The sequence below is a fragment of the Arvicanthis niloticus genome, chromosome 22 (genome assembly GCF_011762505.2).
Source record: "Arvicanthis niloticus isolate mArvNil1 chromosome 22, mArvNil1.pat.X, whole genome shotgun sequence".
NCBI classification, from domain to species: Eukaryota; Metazoa; Chordata; class Mammalia; order Rodentia; family Muridae; genus Arvicanthis; species Arvicanthis niloticus.
In genome coordinates, this window is record NC_133429.1 from 37,965,188 (window position 1) to 37,979,573 (window position 14,386).

Consider the following 14,386-nt stretch of genomic DNA (forward strand, 5'->3'; position numbering starts at 1 on the left):
AGAAGCCCTAAAAATATCAATCTCCCTAAAGGTCAGAATCCAGTCCACTTCAGCTTGGGTGCTTTCCCTAAGAAAATTCACTTTTCCGTGTTAAAGTTTCACTATTTGACACTTGATTCTTGAAACCATTATGACCCTGTGATTCTTTTTTCAGTAAACTGTCTACAAGAAAGAAGAGTTAGATAGATAGGTCAGTCACTTGAAACTGAGTTGCCAAGAAAAGAAAAACTCCACTCTGTTTTTTTTCCCATATCACCTTCATTGTCAAAATAATCACAGAATAGCCATTTCCACATAATTTGGAATTGTGTGGAACAGGCCTTTTCCTATGTGTGAGAAGACCAGATACTTTCTTTGACCCTTAAAGACTGTATCTACACCATCTCATCCATGTTTCCTACACAGTGAATAAACCTCTCTGTTTCTCCTATCAAACTTAAATTCAGCAGAATCACCAGGATCCTAAATAGATGTCCTTCTGCTCACAAATTCATGGAATTTGGCTCTGAGGGAAAACAGGTATAAACAGAAAACAGGGTACACAGAAATTAAGCAACTGCCTCAAAGTGACTCAAGGGTGAGGTATAAACTATCACATGTGTGTGTTAGGCTCTAGGTTCAATGCCCAGTACAGGAAGAAAAAGGGGGGGGGAGGAGGAAGAAGGGGAAGGGAAAAAAAGAGGGAGGGACGGAGGGAGGGAGGGAGGGAGGGAGGGAGGGAGGGAGGGAGGGAGGGAAGAAGAGAAGAAAGAAAGGAAAGAGAAAGGGAGGGAGGGAAGGAAATAGGGAGAGGAAACAAAGATACAGAGAAAGAGGCAGAGACAGAGGGAGTATAACTGTCTGGATGGGCACAGTGGCAACATCCCTGAAGTACCAGATACTAGCACTCAGGAGGCAGAGGCTGGAGAGTCATGATTTCAAAGTCTGGTCCACCTACATAGAGAGTTCCAGGCAAGCCTGGGCTACTACTTCCAAATGAAACAAAACAAATCCTTATTCGCTGCCTGTTTTATCCCTCTTCCCTGAGTTACTTTGCCCTTCATTTTAGTAAATCCATGGTCTTGTATTAAAATTGTTAGCGCTCAGCCTTTTGAATCTTGCTCAGACCATTTTGCTCAGTGAGGATTTTTCTCTTCCCATTGTGTTAACCTCACTTCCTTCATATTCAAAAACGGAGCCAGCCCCTCTCTAATTGACTTGACATCAATTGACTTTTTTTAAAAATGTGAAATTCATCAGCTTTTGTTTATACCAAACAAATGTGATTTCGACCTAGATGAATTGAGAATATGCAGTCTTTTGATGCCCTCAGAAGCTTGGGTCCAGGACACCAACACACACCAAAATAGCCAGATGCTCAGATTTCCTATATAAAGCTATATCTGCATCTACATAAGCTCTAGGAACACAATCCCATATGCTTACATTATTTACAATACACAATATTGATGTAATTAAGATGTGAAGAGTTGTTAAAAAATATTGTTTTAGGGGATAGTGGTGAGAAAATGTATAGGTGAATTGAAGATGAATCTTCTGCACTAATATTTTCTATCCACAGTTGGCTGAATTCCCAGATGCAGAAGCCGTAGCTAGGAGGACAAACTATCTGTCACTCCTGAACCAAGACAGTCACCCTCTACTCACGGCTTTTGGTTTTGTTCCCTGTCCTGCCCCTCTCCTTCCTGCACAAAACCTGTTTCTTTCTTTTGCTATCAGGATAACGCTCTTCGATATAAACCTAATTTTATGATTCTTTGGTTTCAACGTACAACAGAATGCAATCCATATTTCTTAATGTTGTCCATGGTCCTCCAGGTGCTGGGCTTTTAACTGCTGAGTGGCTGCTTCCTTATTTATGTTAGCGCGATTCTAAACTTGTGTCCTGATATTTTTATTGAAAATTACTCATAATACAAAGAAAAACACCAAATAGAGAATTACCTTTGTTCATTATCTGTTTCCAACCCAAGTTTCTTGAGGGAAAGAGACCTTTTGTTTCTTTTCTGGGGTGAAGAGTCTTTAAGACAGGATCTTACTCTGGAACTAACATCCTGAGATTTATGAAACTGAAACATCAAGTTCCCACATTAACACAGAACAAATTATTTAGGTTTTTATCGTTGTTCATGAACAAATTACTTGAGTTTCATAACTACTATATTTCAAAGGAGAAAGTTATCTTCTTTAAATAGCAGACACTGAATTGGCTGATTCCTGAGGGGGAAACAAATGATACAAAAAGAAGAAAAATCATACAATATAAAATGTGACCCATAATTTCTGAGTTGGATGGTTTATCCTTCAAAACTTGCAACATTAACCAGCAGGCAAGTGTGAAGGGTTCCAGGCCTTGCATGCATTGCTGAGGGCATATACACCATTTGGTGTTAACATACCTTAGATCACGCGGATCAAGGGCTTGCACTGTGCCTACTGGCAAAACCGTACTGTTGTGAGATGAATCACATTAATTTGTAGCCGTCAAATGAAACGGACCATTTATATAACATTTCCGTTTCAATTTCTGCACTCCATCTTTCCCTATGAGCTGTGCCTCTCGAGCTCCCTGTTATCTCCTTCATCTTCCCTGATATAAGGAGCTAGAAAGAAAATGGAGAGAGAGACAGAGACAGAGAGAGAGACAGAGAGAGAGAGAGAGAGACAGAGACAGAGAGAGACAGAGAGAGAGAGAGACAGAGAGAAGGGCTGGAAGAGATGGTAGAGGGAAGGGCAGAACCAACTTTATGGCATCAAGAGAGGCCATCGTCATACAGAAAGGAAACCTCTTGATTTTTAAATAGTAAAACACACCAGCTGCTTTCACCACACCTACGTGTCAGGGCAGAACAGCACAGCTATGAAATAAGTCATAAAGATGGTACAGTGGCATTAACTTGACCTGGTCTGGGAGTCTGTGACTTATTGAACCTGCAGCCCCTGACAAAAATCTAAAAGCCACTGGGTTAACCCTATGCAAAGGTGAGATTGGCCATTACCGTGCATTGCAGTCTTCTGATGTGTAGTTCTCTTGAAGACCGCAAACTTTTCCTTTATTACCCTGCCCTTATCAGGCCATTTAGATCTCTGAGCCGATACAGCAGCTCTCAGCAGGAGCGGCGTGACTCAGAAGGAAATCTATTTACCAGGAACGTTCAGTGACTAAGTTCTAGTTCAAAACAAGAGCTTTTTTGGCTGGGGCTGGGGTGGGGTATGGGAGGGTGAGGCATGATTCTGCGGCCATCATTGCTTCACTTAAAAAGAAAAATCAAAACAGGTCTGCCTTCCACAGAAGGAGACGTGTTTATGCTCTTGAGAACCATAGAACTAGAAAAGGAAAATGGATCCAACCACAATGTCTCCTTCCAACCTCTTCTTTAAATTTTACACGAGTTTAAGCTCAGATCCTTATACTTAAATTTGACAAATGTGCGCTGCCTGTGTGAAGGTTTAACTAGTTTGCTTTTAAAGCAAACAATGAATGCCATTTGCTTGCCTGGAAAAAAAAAAGAAAGCCTTCAATTCTATTCCAGGTTCCTACAATAGTTTTCTTTTCTATTAGCTTCTAGCTGTGTTTACAGAGAAACTAGAGCAGAAAAGAAGAAAAAAAAATGGCCTAGCTGTTTTCAAAGAAGTGAAAAATATTTGTCAAAGGGACCTAGTATTTCCTGCAATGTTCCCTTACTAATCACCTCGCCAACTGAGTTCTAACAGATTCTCTATCGTTCAAAGTATGTACATAAATTATTTCCTTTATCTATGCATCTGTCTAGAAGAGGCAAAAGGTAGTCGCACATAAATAAGCCTCTCTCCAAATGATCTGCATCATCATAATTGAACTCCAGGTTTCTGACTCATCTTTGATTGATTGCAGAGATTACGATTTCCATAAAGCAGTTTTCAAGGTTAATATTTCTTATCTCACCTGAAAATGCTAGGTACACTTTTTAAACTCAGAAATAAAAATAGCTAGAAATGGTCTCAAAATATAAACACCTAGAATATAGGTTTAATTTGTGGCTTGCTTAGTCTTCGGGGCTAATTAATCATCACGGATATAGACAAGTGCTCTCCCTGAGGACTGTAAAGCGGTCTTGGGAGTGAGTGGAAACAGTTTGCTGGACACAAACTTTGTTTTTACTACTCAGAAACTCCTAGGTTGTTTTCAAGTTGACGTTTCTTTGCCTATAAATCTACAATATCATCAACTTATAAAATACTCCTATAGCTAGGCATCATGGCCCATGCCTATGATCCCAGCACCTGAGAGGCTGAGGCAAGAGCATTAATTGCCTTGAGTTCCGGGCCAGCCTGGGCTACAGAAGGAGAGGATCTGTCTAAAACAGAAAATAATAAAGTTTTAAAGCATCCATCCTGTTCTGTCCTGAAGGATGAGTAACAGTGAACCAACAAGGAGTCACATCTTATGTATACGTCTTGTCCAGCTCCACTCCCAGAGCAGGGAGCAAACTCAGTAAAAAAAAAAAAAAAATTATATCCTATTTATGTTTTTACCGTTTATTACTAAATAATTCTGTCCCTGTGGGTGTTCCCTGTCACTTCAAATAAAATATAATAATATCCTGGCAATTTCTACGTGCAATGCTGCGTTGGTTTTTGACAAAGGGAGTTTTGTTTAGAGGGGAAAACGGTCTGATAAAAGGAAAAAGAAAACTGAACAGGAGTGGTCCCAAACTCGAGGCTTGTTTATCGAACCATCACGAGCTTTTTGTTCGTACCTGTTTCACTTCTCTTTAAAAGTAAGGAGCAGCGCTGTAACACAGTGTGGACGTGGGAGGGGACTCAAGAGTACCAGAGTACGGAGAGCTTTGAAAACAGTTCCTCCGCACAGAGAAGCATAGAGCTCCCTCACCTGTGAACCAGGTAGTTTCCAGGAGAGGCTGTGCCGGACCTGGAGGAAGGCAACCTGTCCCTCATGCCCAACCCCTCCCTTACAGGCTCTCCTGACACGGAGGATAGCTGTCCATCCGTGCCTGAGCAGTTAGGGAAGCAGCTGTGGCAGCCCGGGGTGGAGGTGTGTTTAACTACACCGAGTGGAATTGAGCTAAAAACTCTGTTGACAGTCTGATAAGAGCTCCAGTTTCCCCAAGCTCTCCTTTAACACCGGGCTTTCTGTTTTGCTTTCAAAAGAAAAATGTTTTACAAGGGCAGCATGAAGCGGACAAGATCTGGAGCAAAGAAGGATTTTACGCTGTCGTCATCTTCCTCAGCATCTTTATCATCGTAGTAACCTGTTTGATGGTAAGTTTGCTTCTTTGTCTATCTTATCCTTCGTGGAGCCCACATCTTGGCAATGTTAGGTATTTTGCCACTTGAATGGATGTTGAAAAGACTACGGAGCAGAAGCCAGGCTGTAATCCGGTTAGGCTGGGACCGTTTTGTGGCAGCAGACGATTGATTGCTAAATGATGTGACGTGAGGAAGTGTAGATGCTGTGCTGCGGCAGAATGAGGATGCAACTGCACTGAAGTGTTTAGGATCTAGACCAACCCCTGTGTGAAGATTTAGAAGGTGATTTACTGGGGTCACTGTAACCCTTAACATCACTGAAGTCTCAAGTGCACACTTTGGGGCTGACTTCATTTCTCCTCTTATGTCATCTTTATGGGACACAGGGGAATTTTTTTTTTCGAAGAAATACGTCTTTGAGGCAAGCTTTCTCCCCAAGGAATGGTTTGTTTCCTTATTTTAAACAGCCTTGAAGGTATCCTAAGAAATATCAGGCATTAGATTATAACCATTCACTGCTATTTCATTCATTTTCCAGTTGAATGAATAATATATAAGGATAAAAGACGCTCCAGGTCGTGACACGTGACCAACAAAGCATAGTCCTGATTTTAAAACGTAGAATCCAAAATAAGCCCAACCCACTAAATTAAGCCAGGCTTTGTATTGAACAAGTTAATAATTAACTTTCAAGTGGAATGAGGGGTTTTTGTTGTTGTTGTTGTCATTGTTATTGTTATTGTTATTATTTTAAAAATCTGTGATGTAGTTTGGAGTTTACAAATGGGTTTAATAGCTTTTCCTGTGTATTATGTTAACTTAATTTGCATATTTTAAGAAATGCTTCATTTTATTTTACATATTCCCCCCCCCCCCAAAAAAAAAGACACAATGCCGAAGACTCTGTCTACAGTCAACAATGTTGCCAAGTGCTTTGCTGGTTCGTTTTACATGGGTGTTCTTCCTTCTGGAAACAATGCCAGAGAGATTGAGACTGGGTCTTGGAGGTCAGCTGATCTGAATTTGGGGGACGCCAACAAGGTCACAAATAGAGTGAAGACAGTCACATGTCCAAGATCTCAAGATATAAAAAATAGCAAGACATCCTAAAATTTGCATCATAATGGATTCAAAGGTATCTCCTTTGGATCAGAAACTGAGCTTCTAAAAACTGTGACCCAATAAACAAGACCGTAGTTTAAGAACTAAGTTTAAACGAGATTTTATATCTTAAGTGGTAGATATTAAAGAAAATAACTTTAATGAAAAGGACTTTAAGTTTCATGGAAACTGTTCAGGAGATGTCTGACTACTTTTTTTTTTAAGGGTGTAGTTTCTTCTCGTAGCTGAGTGCACTTTAAGATATGTGATCCTTCAGCACAGAAAAATCTCAAGTTCTGTTCTCTGTCTTGTTAGTCCTAATTAGGATTTATTCTCTTGCACAGATTAAAGGGATTGAAAGGACTGGGAATCTAGCTCAACAGAAGGCTTGCTTAGAGCTTGTCACTCCCCGTGTTCAATCCCCATCACAACAAGGAGAAAAAGAGGAACTCTAGAACAGGAAGAGAAAAAGAGCAGAAAATGATACCAACAGATTGTTTGGATGATTAGTGAGTAAGATGCAGAAGACAGAGGCAAGCATGAAAGGGAAGTGTGAAATGCCAGATCATAGGCAGGCTTTGGGTATTAAAGGGCAGAAAAAGAACAGGGTTTGCTATTGACGGGTAAGATATGTTTCCAGCTCAGTGATTGTAACTGAAATATGATGTCCAGATATCCCACAGACTGGGTACAACCATGCACTGGTCTCAGACTAAAGGACCTATAATGAGTGGTCACACCCTCAGCATCTTGGGACCAAGGCCAACTCCTCTTTTACTATTAGCAAAGCATCAGTGTAAACCTCACCAGCCTGAAAGAAGACTGTTCCAATGTTACTAGAACTAATCAAGAAAGGGATGTTTTAAAAGTATGCATGGTGCTGTCAGGTCTGTGGTGGATCCATCCAGTAAGTCAAGCAGCATATGCTTGCAGAGGTTCCAGTGTGGGGATCAGAGGACACGGTGCATAAAGTTCCTGTTCTCTGAGGCGTTAATGATGGAGAGAAATACAAAGATTAAGTTGCTTTAAATATCAAATGATGGGCACACTGTATGAGCTCATTGATAGGACATCCTGAGAAACACAAAATGATATCGGAAGGGTCCATGGCTGTCAGGTCATGGTGGACAGAGGGAGTATTGTGTGGAGAATATAGATTTTAGGGCAATGAACTTCTGCATTCTGATGACATCATGGCATTATGAATCCATCAAGTGTGTAAAACGTTAATCACTAAGGGTGATCTCATCTATACTGTGGCAGAGTCAATAATGTCAACACTACTTCTTCCTCTATCACAAACGTACTAACCCAAAGCAAGCTATTTATGAAACAGACACAGATAGGAACTCTGTACCTTCCACAAACATAAACATCAACAGTCATATCATACCTTTGTTCAGTATTAAATTGTAATCGGGACTACAAAGAAGATAGCGTAGGAATGATTGATAAGGCAGGACAGTCAGACATCTGATAGAGACAAACACTCGTGGGACGTGTGTGTCGGACAGAGAAGACAGAAGAATGGTGTTGGGGGTGAAGCAGGTTTAGACTGTCAGGGTCGAGGGGAAAATGGAAACAGTCTCCATGCAGGTGGTGGGCGTGTGTTTAGAAGGTCAGTCTCTGATTAAGCACGTGGTTGGGATAGAAGGCAGTGGGAAACATGAGGACCAGTAGCCCCTGTCAGGGTCCTTGTGACAAGGATGACGACAGTAAACTGGGATGGGGAGGAGTGGAGATGACAGAGCACTGTATGATGTACAAGGAATGGGACACATAGGGTACGGATGACCAGGGGAAAGAAGGATACTTAATGCCCTCTATGTCATCTGGATTGCTTACTAAGCCCTGGTGTTCTCTTTCTAGGGAAGAAACATGTTAAGGGTTGGGGAATAAAGATGAAAACAAGAATGCCTGCCTTGTGTGCAAGTGATGATTACGAGTAAATGACAGAAATAGGTTGATTGATTTCAAACACTACCTTAAATTTTACTGGGGGGGGGGTCACTTAAAGAGGAGCAGAGGAACCGACAGTGTGTAGGAAGGATTGATATTCACGGAGAACTAATATTCTCTAACAGGATTAAGGGGAAGCTAAATTTATCTGATATGATTTGCCACGGCTCACGTTGAGAGACCCATCAAATATGACTCTCCAAGATCAGCACATCTTCCTGAATTCAGACGCTTCTGTTAATTATCTTAAATTGATTTTTTTGGCAGGGATCTCTTAGTGTTAGTTACACAGGATATACTTTGTGCTGAAATTGACTGAGACACACTTTCTAGCTCTCAAATGCACAATGCAACTCTTTCCTGCACTTCTGTTGGCTCCGTGGCGTAGAGAATACTATAATTCAGAATTATCCTTATGGCATTAATTATATTTATGGAGTGTCAAGTGGCACTATTTTTGTCCAGCCTGCTCATAGTGCATTGAAATAAAAAAATTAGGCGATTTTATAATTATGGCATTATATAGGTAAATTGTTGTCACGAGGTTGAAAGGTCACTTCTGCTACACAACACTAGAATAAAACTTGGCAAGGTTTTTTTTTTTTTAAATATGGCATATTGTTTAGTTCCCTTAAAATACAAAAAGGGGAATATTTATTGCCAGACATTAAATTAGACAAGCATGACATTTTCAAATGTGTGACTTATTTAGTACTTCTCAAACACGAACGCAGAGTGGGTGGACTGCTGGCACATAGACAAATAGAATTTTCCAAGAAAAAGTGTGTGGGCAACTTTGACTCCATTCAGTCTGGTTTTTATATCTTCACTGAGAAGAATTAGTTCTTGAACTTGAGTGCATAACAGAAAGTACACCATTTATCATCTAAGTTAGACCTTCCCATGTACTTACAGGTTTATTAAAAGGTGTAAAGATATTCATACAATGTATGCAGACACACCTAGTGGCCAGATTGCCTCTAGAAAGTAATTTAAGAGATCACAAACAGTTGCTGGCATGTAAACGTGCTGGCGTGGTAAACCCACAGAAGAGTCATCCGGGCATGAAGTAAAAGGATTCTCCAGTCACACTCTGGTACCTAAAGTAGGAAATACTCTGTCGGACAATTAGGCTCTGAACCTCACGCAGTAAGTGCATTCCAAAAGTAAAACATAAAAAGCTATGTTTTTCCTAACCTGTTACATATCATCTCTATGGATAAGGGAGATAAACCCAGATAGATAGCTGATATGATTGATTACGACGCCATCACGGAAGCACTCTGGTAACTCAAATTATGAATTAAGTACCCTATAACCCCTATACTCAGAGTGGTAAAATAATAATAATAATAATAATAATAACCCATTTCTCCTGGATATTGAATACTTGCTAGTCCTAGATTTACTGCAGGACACAAAATAATGCTTTAAGTCTCTGTCTTTACTGATGAGCCAACCAGAATTCAGAAGAGATAAGCAACTTGACCCATAGCTAACAGTAGTCGGGGACATGTGGGAGGAAGGGAAGGACAGGAGGGATTGGAATTCAAAGGCACTTGCACCTGGGTCGGAGGTCTAAGCTGACTACCATGGCTCTGCTTGATTCCATAAAGGAGTCAAGCATGGTTTCCTTTATTCCTCTCAGTCATTCTGTGAACTTCTCTTCGAGCAGATAGGTCTAGGAACACATGCCTGTGTTTATCAGACAGACTCCACCCAGGAAAGCTGATAAGCATTTACTCCATACCTGTGTGCAAAGGGCACGCCCATTTGTACCTTAGTACCTTGTACTGAACGTGGTTTTACACATCAGTCTCCTGGAAACCTCCAAACTCCTTGGAACAGAGACATGTTCCACACCTGCACCGCCAGTTCCATTTCCAGGATATATTAAGAATGTTCATGACATTAAAAGAGTAAACTCTTTCAGAACTTACTATAAAACACCGTATAGAATGCCATCCATTAGGGCCACTGTTTTTAAATTAGAATACCCCCTCATTCCAAACACACTGTTTTCTGTTACCAGAGAGACTTTTAAAAATGAAAATTATAACTGCAAAATGTTTCAAGGGGCTTTGCTCAGCTTCCTCTCGTTTCTGCATTCCTTGGGTCTCACTGCTGCCATTTTTATCCCTCATACTATAATTCAGTTTTCTAGCTCCTCTGACTCAATATTTCTTTCTCTTCTCCTCCCTCAAATGATCAGATTATTCTAATGCATCCCAAAGCTCCAACACAAGCTCAGACAGACAGACAGACAGACAGACAGACAGACAGACAGACAGAGAAAAGGGAAAGTCTTAGCTTGTCATTACTCTGCTAGGATTTAAGAATGATATATGCAAACATTGTATGTGTGAGAATCCAAACTGCGCAGAGAAGTCTCTGACACACGTTTCCCGAAGCTTTGGGTCAGAAAGGAGAAGGTGTGTATTTGACAGAAACCACAGTTGAATGATTACATGCCTGGAATTTAGGAGACCTGGATTCTAGACTTTATAGTCAGTTTTCTGTAAGTGATTTAACTCCTTCAGCTTCACGGTGAGACAGAGATGTTATACCAGATGAGTCTTAAGATTCCTTACTCTAGGTCTGCCCAACAGTATCAAGGGCTGACTGTTCTGATGGGGTGGGCCTGGGAGGTGGCCTTTCCTGTGTATTGCTGAGTGTTTACCAGCAACCTAGCCTGGCCCTGGCCCATTATCTTCCCCTAAAGTTTCTCTGGACATTGTCAAATACCCTCTGTAGGATAAAACTCCTACTAGGCAGTTATAAACCACTGCTTTGTGGCTAAAATCTATGAAAACTGTCTTAGTGCCAGACAGCACCTCATCTTCCCCACACCATCAGTCCAGTGTTTTGAGTATTTTAAGGGTCATATTTACATTAAGCCCTTTCCAGATTCTGATTTTCCCCCTAATTAGTGCTATAAAATCAGCTCATATGCGAGCTACACTGAGACGGGTTAAAAGCTGGAGGTGAAATAGATTATGGTTATAAAATATGTGGCAATGTTTCCCCATCAAACTGTCTGCGGCAGAGAAGGACTTTAGACCAGATCTTAATCACATTCATGTAATCATGAAGAGACATGTCGCTGGGCAGTGGTGGCACACGCCTTTAATCCCAGCACTTGGGAGGTGGATTTCTGAGTTCAAGGCTAGCCTGGTCTACAGAGTTCCAGGACAGACATGGCTATACAGAGAAATCCTATCTTGAAAAACAAACAAACAAACAAACAAAAAAGAAGTGACATGTCAAGAATAATTGGGAGCGACTGTACCTGGCACTTGATTCACAGGAGAATATGTCTCCAATATGAAAACATGAGCAAGTAAGCAAATATCCAAACATACATGTTACATTCCTATGTGGGGAACTTAAACTATAAAATGTAGACATCACTCCTTGTGTGAAGTGGATCCTATATGGATGCCTTTATTTCTTCATTCGGAAAATGCCTTATTTGCAACTTCAAAATAATATCCCACTTCAAATAATATTGGCTCGTCTTTCAGTCGTTCTGTGTTTAGCTTGACACGGTAAGGTTCCCATGTATACGCCTTCCAGTTGGTGTTGTCACACTGTGGCTTTTGTTTCTGCAGAATGGTGGCAAAATATATAGAGAAACTGCAAATGGGCAGAAAGTTAAAGGTATTAGGCAGTACACACATGATAAAGGCACTCCTCTGTGGCATTTTTTTTAATTCTATAGCTCCAAGAAAGCACAGTACACTTATCTGAAAGTAATCAGTGTAAAGGAAAGAGGCTCGACTCTAATCATTGACAGCTGTCCTCCCCTTGAGCAGCAATGTTTGCTGTGGAAATGCCGCACTGATGTGGGTGTGCTTGTTTGTCTGCTTGGATTTTGAGACTGTATAACCCAAGCTGGCCTGAATCCTACCGTATCCGCCTCCCACGTGCTAAGACCACGAGCACGTAACATTGTTCTGGAAAAAACAAATCTAAGATTTCATTTTTCCCTTGCTAAGGATTATAGTTTCCAGGTTGTGAGAAAATGAACATTAAAAAGGGATTTGTTTTCATTTCTCGGCAGCTCAGTGTATGGTGTCTCCTTCCAGTTGTACATAGTTTTCTTTCTCTTTAAGGAAACCACCTTTCAATCCATACAAGCATATCCTTAAAACTGACAATCTTGAAACCTTTCTCTTATTCTTGTCTAATTCTTGATTTAAAGACTGATCTCCTAGAATATATATATGTATATCCATATATATATCCATGCCTGCTTTGAGTTAATATGCACTGCGGTGCATGCAGGATCTCACTGAGGCCAGAAGGGGGCGACAGATTCCATGGAGCTGGAGTTGTAGGCAATTGTTAGTCACCATATTAGTGCTGGGAATGAAACCCAGGTCCTCTGTAAGAGCAAGAGGCTCTAACCATTGAGTCATTGCCCCAGCCAGTTTTGTCTATTTCTTTTGCTCACCATACAAGCAGCCTCTAATTCTGTCCTGTGTACCACTAAGGATGCTATCTGCACTGTTAATTCCCAACACCCATGTGGTGGTTCAGAGCCATCTGTAACTCCAGTTCCAGGAAATCCAGCACACTTCTCTGGCCTCCTCAGGTACCAGCCATGTACACAACCGTGTGTATACAGACACACATTGAGGCAAAACACCAACACCCTAAAACACAGAAAGATAGTTTTATCTTTGTCTTTGATAGATGCCCTACATTGCTGCTTTGCCTACTATTAAACAGATTCTCAAGTTGATATATGACTAACAACTTGTTTACCAAGATAAGAGTGGGTTGCTAATCGAGTAACTATTTCTTTATTAATATTTTATGTCTTGCTTTCGTGCTATAAATGGATGCAGTTCTCTATCTCTGTAAAGATCGTAGGCCCATGTTTTATAGCTCTCCCTCCCAAATGCCTCCCTTTTCAAGAAACTCCTATGATCAAACTGTCATCCGGCATCTTTATAGAATGATCGCTAAATTTCATTTTGGATCTATCCTCGAGGAACATATTCATGTGCACAAACTTTGAAGATGTATGTCCAACCCAACTGAAAATACCAGTCAAAGGAAACTGGTCTCTGCACCGTCCCACCTCCAGCCTGTGTCTGCACTGAATGTAGTTGATGCTCTACTAGGTGATGACTGATTATTTTTGGCTTGACCTTATTTATGTACCCAACATATCCTTTGCAGGATATCCCAATACCATAAACCCCAAAAACTTATATTAGAGGCTGGGCCTACTTTATCACTAATGTATATTTTGTTGTGTCTTCTAAGGTAGGAGAGAGATCATATTCTCTGTGTTGTCTAAGACACACAAATCTCACAGAAGCCCTTATGTCTCTTTTTGTAGATTATTTACAGGTTAAAAGAAAGGCTTCAACTTTCCTTAAGACAAGATAAAGAGAAAAACCAGGAGATCCACCTATCACCCCTTGCACTCCAGCAAGCACAATCAGAGGCCAAGACGACCCACAGCATGGTCCAGCCTGATCAGGCGCCAAAGGTGCTGAATGTGGTTGTGGACCCTCAAGGCCAATGCACTCCTGAGATTCGAAACACCACCTCCACCTCTGTCTGCCCTTCTCCCTTCAGAATGAAGCCCATAGGACTCCAGGAGCGGTAAGACCCTTGACTGAGATTGCATTGAAATGCTGTTTTTGTTTTGCTTTGTTTCTGAAAAGTTTCCTTCAGCTAAAAAGGGTGCAGCTAGGACCTACTGACCATGGAGTAGAATCACTCACCATGAGACAGGCCCCAGGAAGTAGGTTTCTCGTCACGAAACTGAGTCTCAATGTGCTTGGGGACATCTTTTTCTAGCAGCTTCTATAGACTCAAAGTCCATCTGCATCTTTGGGGTGGATTCTACCACCAGTTGCTATCAAGAGCCACTAACCAGACATAGAGTTATCTCATTTAATTATGTTCAAACATGGTACAAGAGTTGCTAATAAATGCAGGTGTTTCCTTCAGATTCCCAAGCTGTTTGATGTCATATAGGAGAGACCTGTGCCACAAATTAACTCATCCAAAGTTTCCTTTCTGTTTCCTTTAACCACAACAAGAATTACAAATT

The 14,386-nt window shown here is 40.9% G+C and overlaps 1 protein-coding gene across 5 annotated transcripts in view; it reads left to right on the top strand.

The window, feature by feature from the left end:
- The window catches only part of Ptprr (protein tyrosine phosphatase receptor type R), a 234,994-nt gene that overhangs the window by 136,518 nt on the left and 84,090 nt on the right, over nucleotides 1–14,386 (top strand). For 3 of the 5 annotated variants that reach the window (XM_076920260.1, XM_076920261.1, XM_076920262.1), the window contains 2 exons: nucleotides 5,152–5,262; nucleotides 13,664–13,932. In XM_076920260.1, coding sequence (XP_076776375.1) covers nucleotides 5,152–5,262; nucleotides 13,664–13,932 — 380 coding nt within the window. The other 2 variants (XM_076920264.1, XM_076920263.1) reach the window with 2 other exon arrangements.